The 27526-nt window shown below is 37.6% G+C and overlaps 1 protein-coding gene across 8 annotated transcripts; it reads left to right on the top strand.

Annotated features, from left to right (window-relative positions):
* The first annotated feature begins 33 nt into the window (after positions 1 to 33).
* Srsf11 (serine and arginine rich splicing factor 11) lies at positions 34 to 26866 on the top strand. Of its 8 annotated transcripts, XM_008761569.4 has the most exons (14): positions 72 to 162; positions 1748 to 1859; positions 7414 to 7610; positions 11597 to 11730; positions 15572 to 15681; positions 16538 to 16630; positions 17132 to 17181; positions 18936 to 19063; positions 20492 to 20573; positions 21976 to 22107; positions 24001 to 24090; positions 24904 to 25020; positions 25336 to 25474; positions 25578 to 26866. In XM_008761569.4, the coding sequence occupies exons 3-14, from the start codon at positions 7429 to 7431 to the stop codon at positions 25770 to 25772; spliced, it is 1452 nt and encodes a 483-aa protein (XP_008759791.1). In that variant the 5' UTR covers positions 72 to 162; positions 1748 to 1859; positions 7414 to 7428; the 3' UTR covers positions 25773 to 26866. The 8 variants fall into 8 exon arrangements, with proteins under 8 accessions (XP_006233604.1, XP_008759789.1, XP_006233602.1 ...); XM_006233542.5 differs by lacking the exon at positions 1748 to 1859 and having other exon boundaries at positions 34 to 162; positions 24925 to 25020; positions 25581 to 26866; XM_008761567.4 differs by lacking the exon at positions 1748 to 1859 and having other exon boundaries at positions 34 to 162; positions 25581 to 26866.
* Positions 26867 to 27526: the final 660 nt, after the last annotated feature.

The following is a 27526-nucleotide window of genomic DNA, read 5'->3' as shown; positions in this document are numbered from 1 at the left end:
GGCGCCACAGCTAGATAACCCCGCCCCTTCCGGTTCTTAGTAATCCGGGCCTTGCCATTGCTGCGCGCGCTGATGTCGTCACCGCCAGCTCCCGGGGCCGCAGGACCGCCGAGCCCTTCCGTTGCCCTCACCAACCTCGCACTGAGGAGAAACTTTTTTCGGGTAAGTTAGTCTAACGGGCTGAGAGGTCCTCGAGGGGACATGGGCTCCCTACACAGCGCGGTCGGGCACGGACTGCGCTGCCCAACGTCGCGTCAGAACGTGGCGGCGACGAAACCTGAGGCGCGGCCTGTTGGCCCTGGGCGCCAGGCCCGGGGATTTCTGGGTTCAGCGAGTCGGTTGTCTTGAGTTGATACCGGAGTACAGGATAGCGAGTGTCACGAAGCTTGGATCTTAACGATGTGTACGCACCCGAAAGCTAAAAGCTGTGGTGTATTACGAGCAGCTTAGACTTCGAATCCTACCCGCTTACAGAGTAACTTATGCAGTTGATCCCACGCTTATAAAGCTCATTTTCCACCGATTTATGGACAATCCAATCTTACGAAGTTCTAAAAATAATTTCTGATAATGAAAATGTAAATACTGGCCGGGCGTGGCGGCGGGGCACATCTTTAATCACTGCACTAGGTAGGCAGAGAGAAGTGGATCTCTGAGTTGGAGGTCAACCTGGTCTACAAAGCGAGTCCAGGACAGCCAGAGCTACACAGAGAAACTCTGTTTCAAAAAAGAAAAGGAAAGAAAGAAAAGAAAATGTAAATGCGCAGAGTTTGTTGGAAATACAAAAATGAAAATTTTAATTATTAAGTAACAATTTCCTGCTTAGTTTTTCCTGGAGTTTATAACATATTGATGTATTTTCTCAAAGGAAGAAGTAGCCCTCGACTGTCCTGGGCTGGGGATGTAGGTTCCTAACGTGGGCAAAACTGTGAATCCTGTGCCCAGCGCTGCACCAAATTTCTTTGACTGAGATTGATTCCTCTTAAGTTTAGTGTTTGTTTTTGCACAAGTGAATAGAGTTTCACGTGCCTTGGTATCTCTGGAAGTCAGAGAACAACTTGAGCGAGACGCTCTTTTTCCACCAAGCTTGACAGTAAACGTTTTTACCTGCTGACCAGTATGAAATGGTTTTGGATCTGGGGATGTTCAGAGATTCACTAGAATGCAGTGCCTAGCCAACTCAGTCAGAGGTTTATAAAGGCAAAGAATATAAAATTGCAATGTGTTTATGTGCACAAGCAGAACAAGCTTGTTTATAGAAACGTCAGTAAAAGAAATTTAATTCTTAACATTGGAGGTCTAATTTTGCTTTATAATTCTCTTAAGTACAGAGATTTTAACTTTTAAACATAAAGTTAGCCATCAACATGCCAGCCATCACAGAAATGATTTTTTTTAATTATTTTGTATATTGGTGTTTGCCTTTTTGTCCTAAGAAGGTATCAGATCCTTTAGAACTATAGTTATTGGATGATTGTGAGCCACCGGCCATGTGGATGTTGGGATTGAACTTTGGTGCTCTGAGAAAACATTAAGTGCTCCTAACAACTGAGCCATCTTTACAGCCCCGATTTTTTTTTCCTTTCTTTTAAATGTAAAAAACATATGCAAGGAGAAGGCTGCATAACTCTTATCACTCTAATGAGGAGAGTGGTACTAATTGAAAAGTACATTTGGGGTGGTCTGACCATTCCGTGTCACATGCAGTTTCACCCAAATGTATTTTGGGTTTTTTGTTTTGTTTTAGAGTCTACAGAATCTCACTATGTAGCCCTAGCTAGCCTGGAGCTCACTGTGTAGATTACACTGGCCTCCAACTTGAAGAAATCCACTCTACCTATCAAGTGCTAAGATTAAAAGTGAGTGCCACCACATCCAGCATATTTGTACATCAATAGATATAAACTGGCATAATGAATGGTATAATGAATATATACTATATTCATAATATATTGTATATTATGCTTATATAACGTGGAAAATAAACAGTGGTAGCCAAAATTATCTCTTGCATTTAAGAGAATTATGTATTTGTTGCTAATTGATGGAAACTGGAAACTAATTCATAAATTGAACTTGTTTATAAAATATCTATGGCTGTAGCCTTGTGAACTAATTCTTTATGATAATTGAATTATTTTAAGACCGATGAGTTTAAAATAAAACACCTTTTTTAGTAGTGGCACTTAAAGTATTTGCTGGTTTAAAAATTAGACATTATGAGAACAGTTGGAAGACTCAGTGGTTAAAGGTATCTGCTGCTTTTCCTTGGAGCCCTGTTTCAGTTCATAGCACCTACCTACATCAGACAGCTGACAATTGCCTTTAACTCTATTTCAAAGGATCTGGCCTCTGCCAGCACCTACACACATAGGGACCACATAAAAGCTCATACAGGCACACATATACATAATTAAAAATATTTTTTAAAATCACCCATTCTGCATTATTGAAGTAGCACCAAAAAAAATAAAAGATCACATCTTCTGGGATGCATATCTTGCAAAAGCTTTGGGGGTTCTATCACCAGCTCCATGGAATAGAAACCCTCTGTCCTGAAGATTAGGTACACCTACCTTTTGTTATGGAGGTGTTTGGCTGTAGTTTATTATATGCATTTTATTTAATGTCTCTTGAAACTTCTTTACTTAAAAAAAAGACACCAAAAATATAAGCATTCAAGTCATCCAGAAAATGCTGCTTTTTTCATGACAAAAGTAAGACTTATTATCAAATAAAGATAGGGAAATTCATTCTTATCACTACAATTTAATAGTACATTTCAAACATGACTGTCACTCATGAAATTTTGTGTATATATTAGACTTTTCACAGTTGAAAGCTATAGTTGATAGTTGATTTATTAAAGTAAGTAGTTTCAGTAGTAAGAAAGGGTACAGAGAAAAATTTGTGCAGTTTTCAAGCACAATTGTTTGCAAAATACAAATAAGCAGAGTGAACTTGCTTTGTAGACATTTCTGTTTATTTTTGTGAAAACCCTGTTTTGAATCAATATCATTCTTATATTTCAGAATATTGCCTTATCTTCGAAAGCTGGTATCTTATGTTAAATGTTATTGAAAGAACATATTTATTTTCTTTAAAATTTTTAGTTTGCAATTCAATTTTTGATGTCTTTATAACAGCTGACTTCTAAAAGCAGTCAATAACCTTGAAGCATTTGAAGGCAGGGAATATTTAGCATTTGATTCCCAATTTCAAATGTAGCTTTGATTTATATTTTGTTATTGTTATTGGAGTTGTGGCTAGCCATCTTGGTTTATTTGGGTTGGGTATTTGTGTTTCATTGCTTCTCTCCATGCTTGTGAATGGTGAAGCAATCACACTGCTCTAACATTCATCATGATTCTAATATATGATCTGTTATATTCTAATACATTCTTTCCTACTTTCTGAGATGTTTCTAGCATCAATTTAAGCTGATAAAGAAAAGTATAAATAATCTGATAGTTTACTGAAAATCACAGACTGTTACTTAAGCTTTGACGATTAGATTTCTGGATGTTTTAGTTACTTTTGTCGTTTTCTTGACCCACAATTTTTTGTCTACCTGAGCTGTTTTGTTCTTTTTCTCCATTGTTGAAAATAGTGCAGTGGTATAGCCAGGTATGGTAACTCATGCTTGTGACCTCAGTATTGGGAACTTAGACAGGAAGATCATTCAGGTTTGCGACTACTTGTCTAGGCTGGATTGCTAAGTGAGAACCCGTCTCCACTAACCAACCAACCAGCCCACAGTTAAATGTATTGACATATACTCATGGACTTTTAAATACAATAGTGCAAACATGTAAACTCTTCTTGTGGTCCATCATCTAGAAATATGTTTTTCACTCTGCACTCAGTTTACTTACCATTAATACACATGCTCATTTTCCGTCTTAGAGATGTTGGCCTTGCCTTCCTTTCTCCTTACTTCCCAGAAGTATTACCATCGTCTTTTCTCTCCCACAAATTATTTGATCAGTGTCATCAAAGTGCTTTAGACTATTTAGCCTGAGCAGATCGTGGCTAATAGCTTTTCAGACTGCTGCTTATTGTGCCTATCCTTTGCCAGCAGTTGAGATTATTTCAAATATGTACTTTCTGTGTTCATTCATGACTCATTGGGTCATACCATAGTAATTATAGTTCGTTTATCAAAGATGTGTTCAAATGTTTGTGTGTTTCGTAAATCAAAATAATGCTCTCAAAATACAGTGATACTCTTCCTAAAAGAGTTTCCCGAAAAAATGATCTCACTGTATCAGAACTGCTTGTTAGCAGTGGCCTATAAGTATGCTGACAGGCAGACATCCCAAATCTCTCTGGGAAGAGGGGCCTCTTTATTGTCACTTAAAAGTTTACAAATAATCAACTTTTTACAGCTTATGGTTTTAACATTAAGTGCATAATCTTTGTAGTAAGAAGTTTTCCATGTTAAAATGTAAAATAAAAATAAAATATGCTGCATAAATTAACTCTTCCATGTAAGCAATAAAGTAGCATTACCACAGGATAATGTTTTCAGAATGAAAGGATTTTGTCAGATAATAAAGGAATGCTGAGAGTAATCATTAGTCTCTCCTACTTTTTAAAAAGTTTACTAGTATTGACAGGTGACTGCCAGACAACAATAGGAATAAAAACTTTAGGGAGATGGCTCATTCAGTGAAGTTCTTGTTTGGATCCCTAGCACATAAGTTAAAAACCTGGTGGGGCTGTACTTGTTCCCAGCAGTGAGGAAGTGAAGACAGGAGGCACTCTGGAGCTTGCTGGCTAGCTGACTAGTGCTGATGGTGACTTCCAAGATGCAATGAGATACTCCATCTCAAAAAATAAGGTGTGTAGAAATATAATACCGAGTATCAAGAAGAGCTCTGTATCAAAGATAATCTGCTGTGAATATATTTACATGAGCTTCTGGAGACATTCTTTCAAAATCAAAGTCTTTGGTCTACATATACCTTTAGATAGCTTTGGATGTGACCAAAATAAAAGCATATACTTATTTAAAGTCGCAATTTTTTTTTTTTTTTGGTGACTTGATTGTGTAATTCTCGGGTGTGTACTTTGTAGGTGACAATTATGTAGCAGTGCAGAAAGTCAGACATTTCTGTAGGGCTTTTAAAATGAGAAATTGACAAGGCAAATGTATGGCTCTTTGTGTTCTAAAATCTGAGCAGATTCTGCATCATTAGTACATGCATTATTAGTACATGCATTTCTTACATCTTTATGTTTGCTTATGGAGAGTTTGTTATAGAACTGCAATTCCAATAGATTGGGAACATTGGCTGTTTTTTTTTTTCTGTGTTATATATGTTATGTTATATTTCTAGCATCTCAGAAATCCCTGGAATATAGTGGATACATAGTATTTGGAGAAATTTATAAGTTTGGGATGCCTATTATAATATTGAAGAAGTGGTATAAAGAATTTGTTGCCTATTTCCAGATTTTGTATTTCTTTTGCCTTTTCTGACAAATCTTAAAATCACTTAAACTGGCATAGATTGAATACACACTGTCTTAATATTTTTGTCACCTGCCCTTAGCTATATTGTTTCTGTGAAAGTCATTAACAGTGATAAGTATTTCATTGCTTATTCAACTTAGTAGATCTATAGTGATAGTCAAAATTATTATTCACTTACTTGATTGACTGGAAAAACAGTGGATTTTTGAAATGAAAATGTATTTAAGCCAATTTTCCTGAAGTTTTTGCTTTTTATTTTTGGAACTGCTAAATATTTGAAAATATTCATTTAAATAAAATTACTTTTTACTAGCCTTTCTGCATCAAATGCCATCTGTTAGTGTGCTCAGTAAGTCTTATATAATCAGATTCTGTGGCTAAAATATTTTATCCCAGAGCATTTTCTTTGGCCTAATGCTATAATTTTTATTATAAAACATCAAGCTTATAGAAAAGTGTAGAATGAATGAATCAAACCCAAGTTAGATCAGGGTCCCACATGGTGGAAGAGAACTGATGCCTCCAAAGGGCACCATGGCACACACATACACAATAAATTTTACAAATTTTTTTAAAGATTTATTCATTTATTATATATAAGTACATTGTAGCTGTCTTCAGATACACCAGGAGAGGGCATCGGATCTCTTTACAGATGGTTGTGAGCCACCATGTGGTTGCTGGGAATTGAACTCAGGACCTCTGGAAGAGTAGTCGGGTGCTCTTAACCACTGAGCCATCTCTCCAGCCCACAAATTTTTGTTTGAAATGTAGAACAGTATTAAAGATTTTCATGTACCTGCCACAGCTAATAAATTGATGTTAAATAACACTGAAAATCAAAAGACAAAGCTTGAGCTCTTGTCACTCTACTCTTTCTTTTGTCATTGACGATTTCATGTGTAGTTCATTGTCTGTATACTAAGAACATTGAGCTATGAGAATCTGTAATTAGCAGTGAATGATACCTTTGATTCATCGAGAAACTACTTAACATTATCTTGGGAGTGATTGATGAGTTGTTTTTTTTTTTTTTAACTATGATGAGGCACATTAATCAGCCCCTCCCTTCTGTGCTAAAAACTAAGTCACTTGAACTAATGCATAGATCTAGCAAGCCAGTTGTATCCTTGTCATTATTAGCCAAGAGTTATTTGCCAGTGTACAGATTTGTGACTCTGCGTGTAAAATCTGAGGTTTTTAGCTTTCAATGGTTTTGAGTCAAATAAATTAGCGTAACCTGTGTGATAAATGACTAATTAAAGTAGGTTGGTGTAAGTGTTCGGTGCTCACTGAACAGTAACTTTCATTCCTTGTTCTGCGGTAGGGAAATACATTTGAATAACAAAAGCAGTGCTATTACAAACTGGTGGCAGTGAAGTGAGACAGGGAAACTTCGTGGCTTGTATAAATGCATGGTGAAAGTAATTTTTGTGTCTTTATGTTGGAGAACCGGAATAGTTCAGATGAGGCTGGAGAAATAAGGCGTGGGGAGGGGTGTTTTGTTTTTGTAGTGAAGAATACGCGTGTTAAAGCAGGTGTATTTCAGACTGCTGACCACATACTGTAATATACGAACTGTAAAACTTATAAAGGTAAGCTAAAATTGAGCGTACAGAAAGACAGGGCGTGTGTGTTAAACTGTTTTTGCTGGAGGTTTCAGCGGCTAGGTGGAGGGATTCTGCTTGAAAATGCTGCTTGTGCTGTGTGGAGTAAGCAGAAACCATTTCTGAGGTGGCTCAGCTGGGTGTGCGCAGTCGGGACAGTTGTGAGAGCGCGAACTGGACGCGTACTTCCGGGGTCTGGGCGCATGCGCGGGCGGGCGTGTGGAATTGTGGGCCGGCGGCGCTGCGCGAGGTCGACGGCCGTTTGTGTGCGGCCGGCGGCCGGTGCCGCGCGCTCTCACTCTGTCTTGTGTTTGATGTGTTGAGCAGGAGGCAGCCCGCGCCATGAGCAACACGGCAGTGGTCCCCAGCGCGCCAGGCCCGGGCCCGGGCCCCAGTGGCGGGCCGGGCGGCGGCACCGAGGTGATCCAGGTGACCAACGTGTCCCCGAGCGCCAGCTCAGAGCAGATGCGGACGCTCTTCGGCTTCCTGGGCAAGATCGACGAGCTGCGCCTCTTCCCGCCGGAGTGAGTACCAGAGCGCTACGGGCCCGCGGCCCTTCCGGTGAGGCGAGGCGCGCGGTCTGTCAGAGCCCAGCTTGTAAAATCCGCGGGCCCACCAGGCCGCAGGCCCGGGATGAGCGTCCGAGTGGAGTTTTAGGAATGTTTTTCCTCTTACTGTTGTTTACACCATCGTTTTGCTTTGGGCACTTAATATTTCGATTAAATCCCCCTTTTAAAAGAAAGGCTAATCCAGTGTTTTGTTAGAAAAGAAGTAAAATTGTTGCTGCTGTATTCATTTGGTGTAAATCAGGATTGCTCTTAAGTGATTTTGAACTAGGGAAGAGCATCAAACCCTAACCCTTCCACAGACGACTATATCAATAGGCCTGAATGCTCAGTTTTTATATAATTAAGAAATTCATCATAGCTGAATCCTGGTGTGTTTAAATAATTTACAGAATGCTTAAATTAGAATTAGGTTTTATGTGGTTTTTGTCTTTTGAAAGTTTTTTTATTGCAATAGTATTAAACAAATGTATTCATTGTAAAGAACAAAGAAAATACACATTTGAAATGATTGTGTGTCCTCTAGAAGAATTATAAAGTTTAGTGAAAACATAGTGGTTAATGTTGGTTAAAACTACCAACCAAATTTTGGGTATTTATGCTGTCCCTTAAATTCAAAATAAGAAATTAGAATCATCACAGTCTTCTGTTGTGTGTGTAATTACTAATTATACTGAAATTGATCATGTAAGCCTATGTGTTAATTATCACATTTCATGACTCCCCTACTTGAAATATTTTTACATAAATGTGAGCTTGACATTGTGTATTCTTAAATTTTAGAGAAAATATGCAAAGGTTAGTAGTTTTAGTAGCGTTTTACGAACAGTTGTTTGGAGCAGAATCTTGACTTTGGAAATCATCAGGGTAACTCCTTATAAGCATACAGAAATTGCTACTCTCTTTCCTTACATTCCATAGTTCAGATTGCTCCTAAAAATAATAGTAAAACTGTAAAAAGAAAAAATCGTGTATTCAACTTAATTGTGATTCTAGGCCCTGCAGATTACTAAAAGTTCTATTATAGTCACTCACTTTGTTTATTCTCCAAAGCAACTCAATACTATATTATAAAAGATAAAAGAAGTGGGTATTATAGTGGGGTGTTTTTTTGTTTGTTTGTTTGTTTGTCCTTTGTTAACCTAGCTAGTGAACAATATCTTAAAGGAGGTTGTGATGGACTTGAGTCTGGTCTTTTTGTAGTGACATGGGTAATTCCAGCACAAGCTGAATAGTTGCAGGGTTTGTTTATTCCTTGAAATGATAGAGGGAATAAGGTCAGCCTTCCTGCCTTTAATAGACCAAGATTCTTGAGTTCATCATCATTCCACTTTGAAGAATGCATGCTCCCATACACATCTACTAAAATACTTCAGACCAAGGAAGGGCTTCTTGAGGGTGGGGGTCAATGTAGTCTATGCTGACCTCCACTTAGGATCTTCCTGCTTTTACTTCCCAAGTACTATGATTGTAGGCCTGGTGTTCACTGTATCGTTGTTGAAGTGGATAATAAAGTATTTAGTTTTAAAGGAATTTCACAATGGGATGCTAATCTAGGTTAGGTTCCCAGTGAAGCATGTCAGTGTTATTCTGTACTTAAAGGTTACTGTTAACAGATAAATTATTCGTTTGAAGCCTTCATGGGCCAAACAGTCAGTGATCATTTTAATGATCTTAATCCACTTTGCAAGAAAGATATACTTTAATGAGTTGTCACATATTTCATTCTATAATTAAGAAGAGGCTTGTGAAGTCAGTCAAACTGTTCTCAAGTGATTGTCACTCTTGTTACCTGTGCTGCCTTTTAGGTTCATTTATAAAGCTCAAAACTCTTCTGCCTAGAAATTACTGACACAGTACTAATGTAGAGTTAAAAAGATTAGTGTCATAGCCTAAACCACAAGTTCTTACACTTTAGTGGCCATGAATGGTGTGGGCATCTTAAGAGTGAAATTCTTCCTGGGAAAGGGATTCTGATTCTGTAGGCTTTTGGTAAACATTAGAATTCACAATTTTCTATGTGCTTCTTAGAAGATATTTTGAAATTCTTTCAGTAGCAGAAACATAAGGGAACTGTTTTTCTTGTCTTACGTCTTAGGATAAAGATACTTTTAAATGTGGTCCTTACACAGAATAAAATGTATTTGGTACGTGGGACATAGTTAACTTGAAGGCAATGTTTTCTGATTTTTCTAAAAAAAAAAATTGTTTTATATATACTTCAAGAATAATCTTTTTTAGAAGATTTCCTTTTCTGTACATGAGTGTTTTGTGTGTATGTATGTCTGTACCATGTGTATGCCTGATGTGAAACCAGAAGAGTGCACTGACTGCATCCCCTCGAACTGGAATTATAGACTTTTGTAAGTGGCCATCTGGGTGCTGGGAATCGAATGTGGGTCCTCCTCAATAAGAAGTTCTCTTAACCATCTCTTCATTCTAAGAACTGGTTTGGGTTTTTTTGTTTTGTTTTGTTTTGTTTTGTTTTCTCACTGCAAATTGAACAATAGTTACCAGTGTTATTCCTAAGGTGTTGTTCTGTTGGGTTTTAAGAATAGAAGGTAACCTCATTTTGGAGAGCTTTGTAAATTTAATGGTTAAAATGTAAAAAAAAAGAAAGAAAGAAAGAAAAAAAATCAGTGACAGAAAAAAAATAGGTGTCTTCTGTGTTCATGCTAGAACTTCTTTTCACTGTTTCTGATTGAAAAAATTTCTCAATTTTTAATGTGTTCATTGAGCCACATAATCTCAGCAGGAAGGTACAGGCAGAAGGATCAGGAGTCTTGCAAGGCTAGCCTGAATTTTTACATAATACCTTGTCTCAAAAACAAAGCCTTACTTATCCTTTTAGAAATATTGAGCATTAGGCTTTGTGAATGCAGTTGCCTTGTTGCTTGATTCTCTACCCTGTGTTCATATTCATATATCAGGAAGAATTAAAGTAGAAGGAAGGGTATATTGCTGTGCTGTCAGGGAACTGGTCAGGATCCTGAGTAACTTGTGGTGTTGGTCTAGGAGGCAGCCCTTGCCTTTATGCTAGGAATTGACCCATTATTTCTTTTTAAAGGCCTATTGTTCACTATCAATTTTCACTGCCATAGCTTGCATTTTATCGCTTGTCTATGGAAACCATGTGCTCTTCCTAAGGTGTAGTATGGGGAGGAGGTGCTACATAACATGTACAAATGCCTGGGTTTTTTTTTTTTTTTTTTCCTTTTGTCTGACAATGCTTTAGACCAGAAAGCCTTGTTTAAAGTACTTAAGAATTTTTATGTATTCTACAGATGGAGGATCAAGGTGTGGAATCAGTTTGTTCAGGTCAAGAATGCTCATTGATTATCAAATAGATGTAGTTTTTTGATTTGGTTTGTTATTTTGAGACAAGGTTTCAATGTAACCTAAGCTGGTCTGGAATTTACAGTTTCTGTTCCAGCTTCCTGGGTGATGGGTGTTATAGGGTTGTGTCATTGTGCCTTCTTAAGGTGTACTTTCTACCTTTGAAGTAAGAAAAAATCTTAAATCATTTGTTGCACTGTGACGTTACTTATAATGAAAACTTTCTAAGCCAGAAATGTCACTTGTGTTTAAAAACAGTTGGCATTGGAACTGGGATTGTAGATCAGTGCTTCAGTGTCTTCCCTGGGCTTGAGCAACACAAGCACATGTGTGCACAGTCACTAAAATGATATAGTTGTCTCTCTGACTTAAGAAGCAGTTTTTAAACTGCTGTGTTACAATTTAAGTGGTGATTATAGGAGCATGTCTGCTCAGCTTTTCACTCTGTTACGTCATCAGGTCATGCAAGACATTCTCTTTTCATAGAGATATGAAAATAAATAAATAAATTAACATGCATCTATTTTTACCTGAGCATTGTCCTTTGGTGGTATATATGTGTTTTAGCCAATGCTATTTTTCTCTAATGATATTTCTTTATCTTTTAGTGACTCACCTTTGCCAGTCTCCTCTCGTGTCTGCTTTGTTAAGTTCCATGATCCAGACTCAGCAGTTGTGGCACAGCATCTGACAAACACTGTGTTCGTTGACAGAGCTTTGATAGTCGTACCATATGCTGAAGGTTTGTGCTTTGTTTCACTACCTATGTGGGCACCCCTGCCTGGCCACTGGCCACAGTGTAGATGTAGAGTAAGCATCACTAGATGGTCAGATTCCAAGCATTACTTTGTAAACCCTTGTTATACTGCACTCCATAATTATTACTTAGAGATTTTTTGTCTTATTCTAAAACTGAGAAGTAAGGTCTGTTTTATAAGATAATTAACTGCTATCTTTAAAATGTTTTCAAGTTTTTTAAACTGAATTCCCAACTTTGAGATATATTAATGTTAAGTATTATTAAGTCCCAAAGGTAAACATTCATACCATATCATTCTCACATAGAAACCTTCAAATTAATGCATGATGCTTTTGTTCAAAAGTCAGTAGCTAGGTCAGTTTTATTTTCTTAATTCTCTCACTTACTCCTACCTTAAAACAAAACCAAAAACCCCATGCTGAATTCCAGTATACCAAGGGTTGCAATAACTTTGGCTTTTGTAAAAGTTTAAGATTGCCTATAGTTTAGGTGCCAGATGGGCACTGGGTGTTTGTTTTTATGGCAGATTTTCTTGTTCTTGTTATATTTTCTAGAATATCTCAAAATAATAAACTCTTCTCTCTGTTGTGTGTGTGACTTTTGTAGTGGAGAAGGCACATGCAAACCCTCCCAGATGGCTGGACACAGTGGGTGCTCTGCAGCTGCAGGCTCTAGACACTAACTAAACCAGCGAGCACTCGAGCCCCCAAGTGTTTCCTGCTGTCACCATTTGTTAACTGCATTTTCTCTCTTTTTACGTTTTAGGCTGTTAAAGTAATTTGACAGAAAAAAAATTGAGCAGGTTTTTGGATCTAAAAGCCACTGTGACAGGACAGCACTATTTTAGTGCCGTTTTGTAAAACTTTTCTAAGGCATACTTTACAGTTAGCTTGTTCCCAGTAAACTGCTGCTTGGTTTGCTTTTGGTAACTATAAATCTTTATTTGAGGAAATCATTGACATGATACTCGTACTGAATTTTAACTTAACAATCTAATATACTGTCCATGATCTACATGCTTTCCCTTTCCTTTAATAAACTGGTTAGTGGAAGCCTGTATCTTGTAATCAATACTTTTTAGATGCTTCTTAGATAATTGAAGACAAATGTGAAGATTTGCCACCATACTTTGTGAAAATTGTGAAATGTCTAATCATAGAGAATTGCCTCTGGTTTTTCTAAAGAAATTATATTTGGAGATGAGTTAAGGCATGCTATTTTGGTAACAGTGTTTTAAAATGAGAGATGTGAGGCCAGTAACAATGTTTCTATGAACGAAAAGTCAGAAAGAAGCCTATATAGTGTATTTTGGATAAGCAATTCCTTTTATTTCAGTGTGCCTCTTTAAGATAAGACTTAACCACCACCTTACACCAACAGAGAACTTACAGAACTCAATTCAGGATGAGTAAAGTAGACAGTAGGTCTTGAGACGGTCATGTCATGTGAGTAATGTGCAGAGTGCTTCAGTTAGCCGAAATGCAATGAGCTTGGGATGGAATATATAGTATATCATATATCTGGGTCTTCATAATTATTTTAAGCCATAGTAATTTTTGTAGATGTGTTTTTGAAAGTGAGGTTTTGGGGAGTGTATATAGAGCTATAGAAACTTAGTTCAGGTATCTGTTTTGCTGCATTTAATTTGTGGTATGATGTGCTGTATTAATGTTACTTCCACAAGTAAACTGATATATTCAATCCCTTTGTCACCATTCACTCGGTTTTAGCCCTTAACACTTGGTGTTGACTCTTGGTCAGTGTGTTAGAACAATAGACCAAAAGTATACGGTAAGAATAGCCTCACTTGATAAAACATAGAGATTAGCTGGATGTGGAAGGTGCTCTTAATAGTAGTGGATTTGGGGACATCTAGGTTCCTTGGTTAATGTTTGTTTCTTTTGTCTGTTTCTTTTTCTTTCATTTCTACACATTCATGCAGTATTTCATGGTTCTATCAAAGCAGCAGTAAAAAAAAATACTCTTGACGCATGAAAATTAACTGGTGAGGGGCCTCATTGCTATTTTTAAATTGTAGTTTTGTTTTTAGTCCTTTTTTAATCAGAGGATCAGATGCATGACTTTTTTTAATGGATGCAGATCTTCTCTCAGGTGTCTCACAATAAATTCAAGAGGATTTTAGTTTGCCAGAAATATTGCAAATGCACTTAATTTGAGTAATATGTTGATACTTAATATATCCTCTTGAGACATAATTTTGCATGCAAAATTATCCCTTTATCTTTGTAGGTTTGTTAATATTGATGCATTAATGCCCTATATCCAAATGATCTTCTCCCCTTCCCTCCATAACTCTCGGTATCTAAATTGATGACAGCTCTGACACAAGCAAGATAGCAGTGCTGTGTAGTATACATTTGTTTATATTATCGGCACTTCTCAGTGTAGGTGGAAGGAACCATTACCTTTATTTAACAGTGGTTTTTCTTTTTTGTTGTTGTGTTTTACAGTTCTTTTCCCTGGTTCAGCCTGAACTATATACCAGGCCCTGCTGAAAATACCACCCAACAGTTTTCTTCTGCAGCTTATCCAGTTTCTCTTAAGTGCCCTGTACATATTGTATGTTTTATGATGAGATGCAGTTTCTTAATATGTATTACAGAAATACTACTGGTATTTGCAAATATGTAGTTTAATTGTATTATTGAACTCTCATTTTGGGGGCTTGGGCACATTAACAGATTAATCCATCTGTATAGGGCTTTTGCTGTTGGATAGAATTTAAATTGTCTACATAAATAATTTGTCTTAGGACCTTTAGATTTTATCTGAATACACATATTAGGCTTTAAAAGCAGGCATACATGTGGTTTTGGGCTTAAGGAGTTTTGAACAAGTTAGATATTGAATTGACACTATATAGCAACATTTTTTGATACGGTTAGCATGGCACATATTGGAACCTAAAGCATTTTACTGTACAGGTAAGGAATGTGCCATGTTTTACCTATTCTCTCTCTCTCTCTCTCTCTCTCTCTCTCTCTCTCTCCCTCCCTCTCTCCCTCTCCCTCTCCCTCTCCCTCTTTCCCTCTTCCTCTCTCCCTCTCTCCCTTCCCCTCCTCCGTCCTCCCTCCCTTTTCCCTCCTTTCTCCAACCCCCTCTCCCCTCTCTTTCTCTCTGTACCTCCCTTTCCCTCCCTCTCCCCTCCACTCCCCCTACACACATTTCCCCTGTGTATTCAGAGACCTTCAGAAACATTCATATTCATGTCATGAGTCAGCAAAAGCCCTACTCTTGATTCCAACAGAATATTTCCTTTACATACTTTCCTTTTAATTTTTACAAAATTTGTATGGTAGGTGTAAAGAAAATCATAGTAACTGTACCATATTATTAACCCCTAAATCAAACTTTTTTTGTCTTGTGTATCTTGATTTTTCTGTGTGCTTTATAGTGAAGCAGCCGACACGAGTCGTTGTTCATAAAACAGCTTTTGAAAGTTGAGAGCACACCCCTGGAGAACCGACTGTGCTTGCTTACGTTTGGTTCATGACTTAAAAATCGAGTACAGGTGATGAAATCTTGGCAGTGTTAACAAAACAGTAGTGTGTATTGTGCTATTTTTTTTACTCTAGAAACTTAACCATTGTAGAGAAAAAGGAAACAAATTTTCACACATTGAAGTTTCAATCTGACATAAAATTAATGATAAATAATCATAGAGATCAAACTTTATATTTTAGCGAACATAAGTACTTTCAACAAACTCAGGTGGTGTATCAGGGAGACATTTTCTGGGTGTTTTTGTGTGTTTTCTGTCTTACAAGAGAGTGTGTTCTCATGCAAGGATGTTTCTCTGCAGGAGTTATTCCTGATGAGACTAAGGCTTTGTCTCTATTGGCACCAGCTAATGCAGTGGCAGGTCTTCTGCCTGGTGGTGGACTCCTGCCTACCCCCAACCCACTTACCCAGGTACTTATGCCATTGAATTCAAAAAGGGTATGTTTGGTGTTTGAGGTAGTATTTGACAATAGATGACTTCAGCACATGTATGGAAAGTCAGACTGCCTCTGTAAAACTTTGCATGTTGAGTTGATTTAATTGTGGTTTAACTAAAAATTCTATCAGGAAGAAGACAGGATCTTGGCAATATAAATGAGAAACAAGGGATGATTAGGAAATAAAGGTGGCAGTTACCATACATCTAATGAGTGAATAACAGTCCTATGAAAAGCCATGCTGCAGAACAAGGACACAAAGAAACATTTTGACTAGAGGACTTAGTACTGAGATTTGCACTTGCAAAGTGTGGCTAAGTGGTTTCTCAAAGATAGTGCTAACACTGGGAGGACCGGATACAGGGGCTTCCAAAAAGGAGGCCTCTACCTTAGTCAGTAAGTAGCCAAACAGTAGTCTGTAGACAGCATGTATACATGACAGCAGCCTGAAGAAAAGTACTTAGGGCCCTGTCAGCATCATAGCACAGAGCTGGGCTTTCATCAAGGAGCCAGTGAGTACTTAATTTTTCTTATAAATCTTCAAGGAGTAATGTTTTATATAAGAAAATGAAAGGTTGACTAGTATATAGACAGGTGTGAGCAACTACAAACTACAACCTTCATTTCTGTTGATATATTTTTACTGGGATATGGTTATGTCCAGTTGTTAAACATTTTATGTTTAAAAATTTGAACAATATCAGTAATGGTTTTATACCATTGAGCCATTATAACACTATACACATAGCCTACATAAATGAATAAGTTAGTGTCTAACCCAATGTAAAAAGGTAAAGATGTTTTATATAAGAAACCCTTGACTGTTGCAGATTGGCGCTGTTCCCCTGGCTGCATTGGGAGCTCCAGCTCTTGATCCTGCCCTTGCTGCTCTTGGGCTTCCAGGAACAAACTTGAACTCTCAGGTATATCTCACTACCTTTATCTGTAAACTTCAGTGTACATTTCAAAGCAAGGGATAGCTGCTTGTGTTATATAGTAATCTTTTATTGGATTAACTCATTTGAAAGAGATTTAAATGACCACTGAATTACATCAATCATTAATCCTTCACACATTTAGAGAATAGTTTGTTTCCCAGAGTTCTTGCTTTTAAGAAATGTTCTATTACTCTAAGGATTTTCACATTTTCTAAGTCTTTAGAATAAGCAAGAGCTGACCCAATGAACCCAGACTGCTTAGCCTTATTCTAGTTAACTTGCTGTTCCATAGCCAAAGCCACAAAGTTACCCATTGTTAGGATTCATAGCTTTGGTTTTACCTTTTTGCTGTGGATATACACAGAACATTGTACTTTATAGGTTGCCAGATTGTCCTAGAACTTTTTAACAAACTTAAGAAAATAAAATAGCAGTCAGTTATCAGTGTGAGCTCATTGTACTTTCTTTTTTTTTTTTTTTTTCTAGTCCCTTGCTGCAGACCAGCTATTGAAGCTTATGAGTACTGTTGATCCCAAGTAAGCTTTTTCCTTTGTCTCTTTTGGTTTTATATTGTGTAACTGTTGAAAGAATTCTTAACTTTTTCTTTTTGAGATATGTCTCACTGTGCAGTGTAGCTTTGCCGTATGTTAACTGTGTGGTCAAGCCTGAACTCAAACTCCTGTCCTTCCAGGCATAGATCACCACACCAAATTGAGAGCCGTTACTATGTTATATATTATAATGTAAAACAGTTACTGTTAAGAGAAGAAAGTTAGCTATTCCTAGGACATGCTTAATACACTAGTGTTTATTTCATTGTAGAAACAAGAAAGGGAATCCAAAAATAAGCCCAAATGTTAAGGGTTTTCTTTTGAGTGTTTCCTAATAATTGTGAGTGGCTTGTTATAGAGGGGTAGCATGAAAATGGTATTCTGATGATTTATACAAAGTACACAGAGCCCAGGGATGGTAGTGCATGCACAACTTTATTTCCATCAGTTGGAGGACAGGGGCAGGTGGATCTCTTAAGTTAGAAGCCAGCCTGGCTACACAGTGAGACCCTGACTCAAAAAAAAAAAAAAGTCCAAAAAAAAATGCACATAGCATTTTTTGTAATCAATAGTAAGCATTTACTGTGGCAAAGTATATGCATTGAAATGGGAAAAGTACAGAAGTGCCAGGGGAAGGGACCACAGAGAAAAAAAACTGGGTTTTTAGATCAGAATCTGAGTCCTGAGGGAGGTGGGAATTAGAGAAGGAAGTACATGTTAGGTGACTAACACTACCATGTTCTTAAAGGTGCTATTACCCAAGTGCTTGGAGTTCTTTCCTCCTTCACAGTAACAGATTCATGGGACTTTTTCCAATGTAAATTAAATTGGAGTTTTATTCCAAGTCTCTTGGAATTAGTCAGCATCACCATTAATAAATAGAAGAACATGGCTGGGGGAAGGACATGATTTAGATGGTTACTGTCCCCACATATTAGTAGGACCAGTGCATCATGAGTTCTTATACCTTGTACCTTATATATTCTTATACCTTATACCTCATATAACCTTGGCTGGCCTGAAATTTGCTATATAGATCAGGCTATCCTCAAGCTCATAGAGATCTGCTTGCCTCTTCCTCTTTTGTAGTAGGATTAAGGAGTGTGTCACCAGCTCTTTTTAAAAACCAAAAGAAGACTTTTTTAAAAATGTTTAGCAGGGTGCTGTGCATGCATACAAGCTACAGTGTGTGTTGCGGTTAGGACAGTTTTAAGGTGATGGTTCACAGTCATGAGTCTTTGACAGCCAGGGCATTTGCCTGCTAAGTCGTCTCAAGGGCCATTTGTGCCTGTTTTTCTCTCCAGTGACAACTGAGGTTGCCTAGTTGGGTTTGTTTTTTCTTTTCTCCTTAAAGCACTTAAAGGCAGATCATTAGCTTTTGTGGTCAAGATGAGCTATTAACCACTGCCTTAGTTTCTCCCCGTCTGTAGTTTAAAAGGTAATGCTCCCCCACTCCCACCCTTACAAGAAAGAAGCTGAGGTATAGAAAATTTCTAAATCCTACAAGGTTAACATTAGCATCAACATGTTTTATTATACTAACATTTACCAAAATTAAATAAGGATTTTCTTACTCCAGATCTCTGTAAATATTGAAAGTGGCACTTTCCTGCATGCTGCTTAATAAAATGGTGGTCCCTGGTATCTCGTTTTCAAGGATTATTTACAAAGATGATGTGTGAAACATACCTGTTTACTTGAAGTGGAAGCTTAAATTTTAAACTATTTTCTTGTTTTAGATTGAATCATGTAGCAGCTGGTCTTGTTTCACCAAGTTTGAAGTCAGACACCTCTAGTAAAGAAATAGAGGAAGCCATGAAGAGAGTGCGTGAAGCTCAGTCCCTGATATCTGCCGCTATTGAGCCAGGTAAAATGCACATACACATTTTCCTTGAATGTTAAATTTTAGTTCTTGGTAAAGCTGGTAATGGCCTACATGTAGAAGTTGTTGAATAACATTCTTGTCGTGTTTTGTTTTGTTTTGTTTTTAAGACTTTCTGTATTCTGAGACACAAAAATCATGTAGTAGAGTGCCAATCAGATACTTTTGGGTGGTGGTAGGAGTTGCCGAGAGGGAACCTGGAGGCTTGTGGATGCTAAGCAGGTATAACCACCACTAAACTAGCTCTGGACAGATTGTCTTTTTGAGGTTGATTAGATGAATAGCCCACTGTATGTTTGTTATGTATATGTAAATCAGTGTTAATGAAGCACATTTTCTTAAATGTTAGATTCATTTTTCTTTTAATCATTCCTTAATAAGTGGAAATGTTATTATTTGGGAAATAATTTTAAAGTATAAATAATTGATAAAAATAAACTGATAGCAAATACTGTAAGCATATCATCTGATAAGGTGTCAAGTAAGTGATAGGGGTCTTAGATGTACAGCTGGGTTTGTATTGCTATAGAAGCTCTTAACTGCTTGTATTAAAAACTGGGGCTGAAATGACTGTGGTTTACGTATAATGAATTCCATGTCTGTATGGCTTTACTTGTGAAGTACCTGTAAATTAAAGCCTATGAATGAAATGACCAGATGAATTGGTGACACCATTTGGTAATAGTGAGCATGTGAAGAGGGCAATGGCTGTAGTTACCTCTTAGATCCTGAGTTAAAGAAATTTGATATGTTGGAAGTGAGACAGTTTGACTCATATGTGTGCAGTTGAGAATGGCCTTGAAGAATGGGCATGTATTAGGAAGAAGCTAGCTTCCTAAAGTCAGTCAGATTCTGTCACTAAGGTATAGGGACAGGAAAATGAGTTGGGGCTATGGCTTTAAATTTTGATATAAATTATACTCAAGTGCTAGAGAAAAATGATCTTCTTGATATCTTTTATGTATACACGCATAGTCATGTATGATGAGAACATTTCATTGCATCAAGATTTTAAAATGCTTATATTAGTGTCTGGATTGTAGGTATATTTGTGGACCACCTTCAGTAGAGACTTCTAAAGACCAAATGAGAAAGCCATCGAGTTGACTTATGAAGGATGCTGGAGCCCTGAAGAGCATTTCAGATTAGATAGATGAGACCTTAGTTAGCAATCACAAATTGCCATAGGATTTACTGAACGCTGAGGTATCCTGTCTGTGACGCTTCCTGGAGTGGAAATATGATCATTTATAGCATTCGAGGGTACCTTATGAAGGAAGGCCAACACGTTAGTTACATGTGCTTCTGGACAGCTGGAGGGCTGGACTTTGATTCCTAAATCTCACACGTATACCGCTGGTTAAACATTTCTTAATATAGCTCCTTTTTTCCCCCCCCATTTTTAAAATCCAGACAAGAAGGAAGAAAAGAGAAGACATTCGAGATCAAGGTCACGCTCCAGGAGGAGGAGGACCCCCTCATCCTCCAGACACAGGTTAGCTCTGCTGACCATCAGCTGTGCCTTGAAAACCACCTCTTAAGTAAAGTAGGTCTAGTCATTAGTCATTGCTGTCCATGGAATTCTAGAGGGACTTTCCTTGAGCATTTTAGGAGAAAGGTGTACAGTGAACACGTGATTCCTACTTAAAACCAAAGCAATGCTAGGTTCCTTCACTGATCGGAAACTCGGTTATGTGAAGAGTAAGTAACTGGAAACCTTTCCTGTGTTCTAGATCTAGACTCTGCTATGCAAAGTCAGGTCTAAATCTGTGTAGCAAGAGTTAAGACTAATCTACTCTGTTCTCTTGTCCCACATTAGCTAGACTGATGAATATGTAAGCTTTTGTTTTCTGTAACAGAGTGGGTCTCCCTCCAAACTTAGGACTCTTTGCTTTCACATTTTAAAAAATATATCTGACCATATTAAACATTATGAAAGTCTTAACGGCTTATCCAGATCACTTTGCATTGCTCTACAGCATAACTTACCACCCCCAAAACAAGGGTTTGTTATATTTCACCAATCTAAAGTTTTAACTTAATAGAAGAATCAGGATTTTACATTCAAATTTTACACTGTATTTCTTTACTTTTGTTGGTTTGGGGGACTTATTTTGATACAGTCTCTGTAGCATTGGCTGGCCTAGAACTAACTCATTATGTACACCAGGCTGCTCACGTAGAGATCTACCTGTTTTTCAGTGCTAAAATTAAAGACCATATCATGCTTGGTTCATATAATTTTAATATTTTTATTCTTTAAAAATTGCATATAGTTTATTTTGATCATAATCAGTCTTGTTTGCATATTTTAAAACTTAGCCTCCTGACTATGTACTTAGATAAGAATTTTGTTATTTTCAGGAAATTGCTGCTTGATAATTGCCCAAATTTAGTATGACTTTTGGTTGCTGCCCAACACTAAGCACTGGCATTTAATGAGATTTCAAGAGTTCATTAGAAAAGCAACAAATCAGACTCTTAATTAGATTTTCACATGTTTTTATTTTCTCTTGGAAGACAGATTTTATTATTGACAGCAGATTGTTTTCCTTAAAGGGGTAATATGCTTTGTTCATTTTTAAGAAATCATCCTTCCAGTACTCAGTTCAAAATACCTATGTCTGTTGGTTCTTGGGAGATTCAATTTTGTTATGGAATCTTCTGGCATCAACTTGTAGAATGTACATTATAAACTATCAGTTGTATACACAAGCACAAGTGGATGCACATCGTGTACACACATGAGCAGTTTCTGAGGTCTAGAAGATAGCTAGGCTAAATGATGATCACAGCTAAAAGAGGGCAACTTTCTCTGGTGCTTGATACTTAGCTCTTACCTCTGAGTTGGGTTCATTGTACATTTTATATCTATGCACATGTATTTATATTTTTAGGCGGTCACGAAGCCGGTCAAGGAGGCGGTCACACTCCAAGTCCAGGAGTAGAAGGAGATCCAAAAGTCCAAGACGGAGACGATCTCATTCGAGAGAGAGGGGTAGAAGGTCAAGGAGCACATCCAAAGCCAGGTACATTTGTACAAAACATACACTCAATAGCCACAGTTCCTGAGACCCCAGTGCTGTGCTTCTTTGTTACAGAATTGGTGAGGTATGGGGAGGGGGCTGAATGGAAAACAAAATATGGCTTGAGGATACTGCTCTTGGTCTGCCACCCTAAAGGTGTAACATTTCTTTCTTTTTCCTTCCTTCCTTCCTTCCTTCCTTCCTTCCTTCCTTCCTTCCTCCTTCCTTCCTTTCTTCCTTCCTTCCTTCCTTCCTTTTTTTCCATTTTAAAAAAATTATGTGTTTGAGTGTTTTGCCTACATATGTGTCTGTACCATGTGCATGCCTAGTGCACACAGAAACCAAAAGAGAGAATTGGGTTCTCTAGAACTAGAGTTCCAGTGGTTGCAAGCTGCCATGTGGGTGGTAGGAATTAAACCAAGTCTTCTATAAGAGCAACAAGTGCTCTTAACTGCTGAGCCATCCCTCTAGCTGCTGCAACATCTCTTAGTTACCTACCTTGTTGACTCATCTCTTTCCCATTCAATCACTGCTGTGGAGTGGGTTTAGGACTCCTAGATACCCTCTTGTTGCGTGCCAATGAGCCCTAAGCAGACAGCTAGCTGTGTTCATTTATTTTCATGTCATTATCAGTAGTTGGAAACATGCTTGAAAGATTGTTTGTGGTCTGAAGATGTAGCCATATTAGAGAAAGTCTCTTGTCCCTTGATCTGACCAAAAAAGTTAAATTAAGGATTTGTAAGAAGAAAAAATTTTTTCTCCCCACTTTTTTTAAGATTAGTCTTGGGGCTGGAAAGATGACTTTTAATAGCGTACTTGCTGCTCTTAATAGATGACCTGGTTTTGTTCCTAGAACTGCCACCAGGTTGTTCTTACATCTACTTGTAACTCTGGTTTAGTAGATCCAACACTCTCCTGGCTTCTGGGCACCTACATGCACATGGTGCAGATAAACTCGTACAGAAACATACATATACTTTATAAGTTTAAATAAATACATCTTTTCAGAGAAAAATTCTTTTAAGTCAGTGGTTTAGTTTTGAATAACTAAAAATAATAGTAGTTTCTGTTTTCCCTACCCTTCAACCATTTATCATTGGTGAACATGTACCTTAATTAATGGGAAAGGAACTTGTTCTATACAGAGAAGGAATCTGGGTATTCTTTTCCTTAAGATCCTTCTAAGGAACCATGTTCAGTGATAGCTGTATTTCAGGTATTATGAGTTACTGAAGGGAGAATATAATGGTATAGCACACACTTATGTCCTGAAAGACCAACAGAGTACATGAGGAGTATACTTGAGAAGGCATACTGGAGCCTGTTGGGAGATTTGGTGATAAGTGCTGTCTGACGAGAGAAGATGGCTGCTGTAGGACAAGGACCAGAGCAGGAAGGAGACAAGTAGAGAGTGTGTACTGTGGGAAGGGTCTGTAAAGAACTTTGGAACTGAGTGGTGTGGGACCTATCCATTATGGTGGGAGCGTTTTCAGATATCACCGACTAGCCCAGAGTATGCAATAGCAGAAAAAGATGGAAACTTGGCTTAGTCTGAGATGGGCATTTCCTCGGCATGTATGCATTGAAGGAAACGGGTGATAGCAAATGATTGGCTGTGGTCCTTTGTTGGATTCTGACATGTTGACAGAATTCAGGAACTTGTAATCAAGTGAAAAGGACCCAGCAACAGTGAACTCAACCACCAAACACAAGAAACTAGTCAGCATCCTTAATACTTTTCTTAGCACTTTTCTACTGGAGATAAGTTCTAGGTGAACTACCAAGAAAAATGGGGAGCTTAAAAAAATTATTTTATTACAAATATGCCATTTGTCATAAGGGTGAGATTACATTGAATGACTTGTTAGTCACACTTTATTAAATTATGTTTGTTAGAGACAAAAAGAAAGAAGATAAAGAAAAAAAACGTTCCAAAACTCCACCAAAAAGCTACAGCACAGCCAGACGCTCTCGGAGTGCAAGCAGGTAAGGCAACAGGACCGCAGGCCAGGGACATGACTGTTTTCAGCAGGCCACAAAAGAATCAAACAAATACCTCAGTGTTGAGAAAATGAGGTTTAGAGAGCCAAGTCTTGATGACTAAGTATCCTGAGTTGTTAGGGTGGCTTTATTGTGATGTGTTTACTATAATCACATGTTATGCTAAAAAATGTTTACTTTCCAGATGGTAATTTGTTGATAAATGAATGGGAGGCATTTTAAGAACTGATTGTGTCATTTTAAGGCTCCGGTAACTATATATAAATTATTACAGTCAAGATAGAAGTGATGTGGAAAACTTTGTACAAAGTATTCTCAATGTTTAACTCCATTTCAGTCAGATGTTCACACATTCTTGGGTACAGCATTTGTGTGACTCACTCATCTTATATGAATGTGCCACAAGTTTTGTGCTGCGTTTTTCAAAAACTTGAAATGTTGGATCAAAGACTTGAAAGCCAATACTATAAAATTTTTAAAAGAAAACTAAAATAAGCTTTGTTGACCTTGAAGACAGAAGAATCCCAAGATCAAGGCTAACTTAAACTGTATCATGTAACCCTGTCTCAAAGACCATCAAGAAACTAAAAACACTCCAGAGTGCTAGCTGTAAGGGCTCATTTTTACATTAAATATAAAAAATTTATACCTTATCCAATCCCTTCCAGATCTAACCAACACAATAGTCTAAACTTAAGCTTGAGGTCATTATTGCTTAAAATAATATTGTTAGGCAGGCCTTGAGCTGTGGAAGCTCCTAGTGGAGCTAGTGAGACCACACTATATTTTAAAGCCTAGTTTGCACATTTGTGATTCTAGAGAGAGAAGACGACGGCGAAGTAGGAGTGGTACAAGGTCCCCTAAAAAGCCCAGATCTCCTAAAAGAAAGCTGTCCCGCTCACCATCCCCAAGGAGGTAGGAATATCAATTGTTTATATCTCTGATTTGTAATATTTGGGACTGTTTTTTAAACTATTAGGGTTTTTATATGCAGTAATCTTCTTTGGGGCGGAATTTAAGGCATTGTTCTCTTGATTCTTAGTATGCACTTACTTTAGGGCTCTATCCAGATTAAATTCTTACTTTGATTACCCAGTGTTTCAAAATGGACTCTTTACATTCTGTCTAGAGAGCTTGATTAAGTTCGTCACCTGTTGCTCACTTAGAAATAAATGAAACTGCCAAAAGTTTCTACAAAGCAACTTTATAAATTTTAACTGTTCTTTCTAGACATAAAAAAGAGAAGAAGAAAGATAAGGACAAAGAAAGAAGCAGAGATGAAAGGGAGCGATCAACAAGTAAGAAGAAGAGGAGCAAAGACAAGGAGAAGGAACGAGAAAGGAAGTCTGAGAGTGACAAGGATGTCAAAGTAAGTACACAGGCTGGGCACTAACACCATGGTGCTGCTGCTGTTTCATTAAGAAGTGTTTTTTCCTTTGAAGAAGCTTATTTTCCCATTCTCCTTGGCAAAGCAGGTGACTCGGGATTATGATGAAGAGGAGCAAGGCTATGACAGTGAGAAGGAAAAGAAAGAGGAGAAGAGACCAACAGAAGCAGTGTCCCCTAAAGCAAAGGAGTGCTCTGTGGAGAAGGGGGTGGGCGACCTTCGAGAGTCCAAAGTGAATGGGGATGATCACCACGAAGAAGACATGGATATGAGTGACTGAGCCCAAGGCTGGCTGCAGATGGGCCTCAGTGTCATTCCTTGTGATCCCTAATGCTGTGTGTGTTCATCTCACCTAGGTGTATACAGCTGCACATTACCAATGGCTGCAGAACACCCAATCATGACCTCTAGTGCTTTATAGCAAAAGCTGTAAAGTGGTACCTGGGTGACCAGCATTGCCATGGTTACATCCATTTGCGTAATCAAGCAGCTGTGCAACTGCTGCTTCTAACAGATGAACAGCTGCATGCATCTCCAGCAGGCATGGATTGTCTCTTGTCTATGATCCTCAGTGCGTTCACTTAGAGTATTTCTAGAGTTTGAGTCCTTGCCGTGATAGAGCCATGTAGGGAATGCACTGATTGCATGTTACCCCAAGCGTCATGAAACCTTCCGACACGGTGACCTATTTAATGGTCTTGTTTGTTGACATGACAAATTAACATTCTTAGAGTTACATCTCGAAAAAAGCATTTGTGATAGATAAGCCCTTTGAGCCTTGTGGCTAAATTTTTGTGGCTTTGTTTAACTTTCAAAGGTTATATATGCACTAACCTTTTTTGATGGCTAAGTAGGCTTTAAATTACAGTAAAATTTTTTCAAATAAAACTGGCTGTAAAATATATTTTGAATTAGAGTTGTTCACTTTTTCATAGCTACTTATGTTTTTTTCCCAATAATTTATTTCACATCTCTACCAGTGAACGCAGCCCATCACTAGAAAATGACCTTGTCCTGATTTTCAGTTTTCAACTATTAGTTTTAAAGCTCACTGTTGAATAAGAGGAAGTGGTGGTGCATTTTAAATTGACTTTCATGTGCTTTTAAAATATGACAGATCTCCTTGATAATGTACTTTTATTTGATCTCAAGTTGTATAAAACCAATAAATTTGTGTTACTTTGATTGCAGTAGTATCTTATGCATAGTGATTCCATGTTATATGCAGACTAGTTAGGCAACTGTTTTCTTAGTTACAAGCTTCACTTTTGTGCAGTTAAAAAAACAAAAGTAGGCTACAGTCTGTGCCATGTTGATGTACAGTTTCTGAAATTGTTTTACAAGACTTTGATAATAAAACCCTTAAACTCACAAGTCATGCTTCTGTAGAACTGCATTGTGTTTATTCACATGTTGAACGTATGTCAGTTACAATCATTCCCTATTTACATGTTTAAACAATAGCTGAATGGAGTCCACCCCCTCCGTGTAGATGCCAGCATAATTATTAACAATACTTTATGTCTAAATTATGGTTTAACCTGTGTTCTAGATATAGGACTGAGGTCATACAACAGTGTCTTGGGAATAAATACAATCTCACCTATGCCTAACAAATTTACATTTTCATTGAGAGTACAGAAATTTGCCTTTCTGAAATAGTATGTTAGTTGCTGGTCACATGTTTGTACTGTATTACAATATTAAACAGGTAAATGGCTAGTATTGGGTGGCTTAGAGGAAGGAAGACTAAAACAGATTTGTAGTCTAAAACTTTTGAATGTAAATTAAAAATTGAATTCTCTGTACATAAAAGCATTTTTTTTCCAGTTTTTATTTGAGTAACTTTTTAAAGATGGTATAAGAAGGAATTTGCTGTATGACAAATGCTTCAAATTCCAGTTTTGGTCTGAGTACCCACTAAATTTTTAAAGCAAAGCTGAGTGTAGGTGACACTCATTAAAAAACTTAGCAGATTAAAGAACCATGTGGCAACATGGCAAATTCTGTACAAAAGAAGTAAAATACTGGCAG

The sequence above is a fragment of the Rattus norvegicus genome, chromosome 2 (genome assembly GCF_036323735.1).
Source record: "Rattus norvegicus strain BN/NHsdMcwi chromosome 2, GRCr8, whole genome shotgun sequence".
Classification (NCBI taxonomy): domain Eukaryota; kingdom Metazoa; phylum Chordata; class Mammalia; order Rodentia; family Muridae; genus Rattus; species Rattus norvegicus.
Note: the sequence above shows the minus strand (reverse complement) of the source record. Positions and strands in the feature narration are given on the sequence as shown.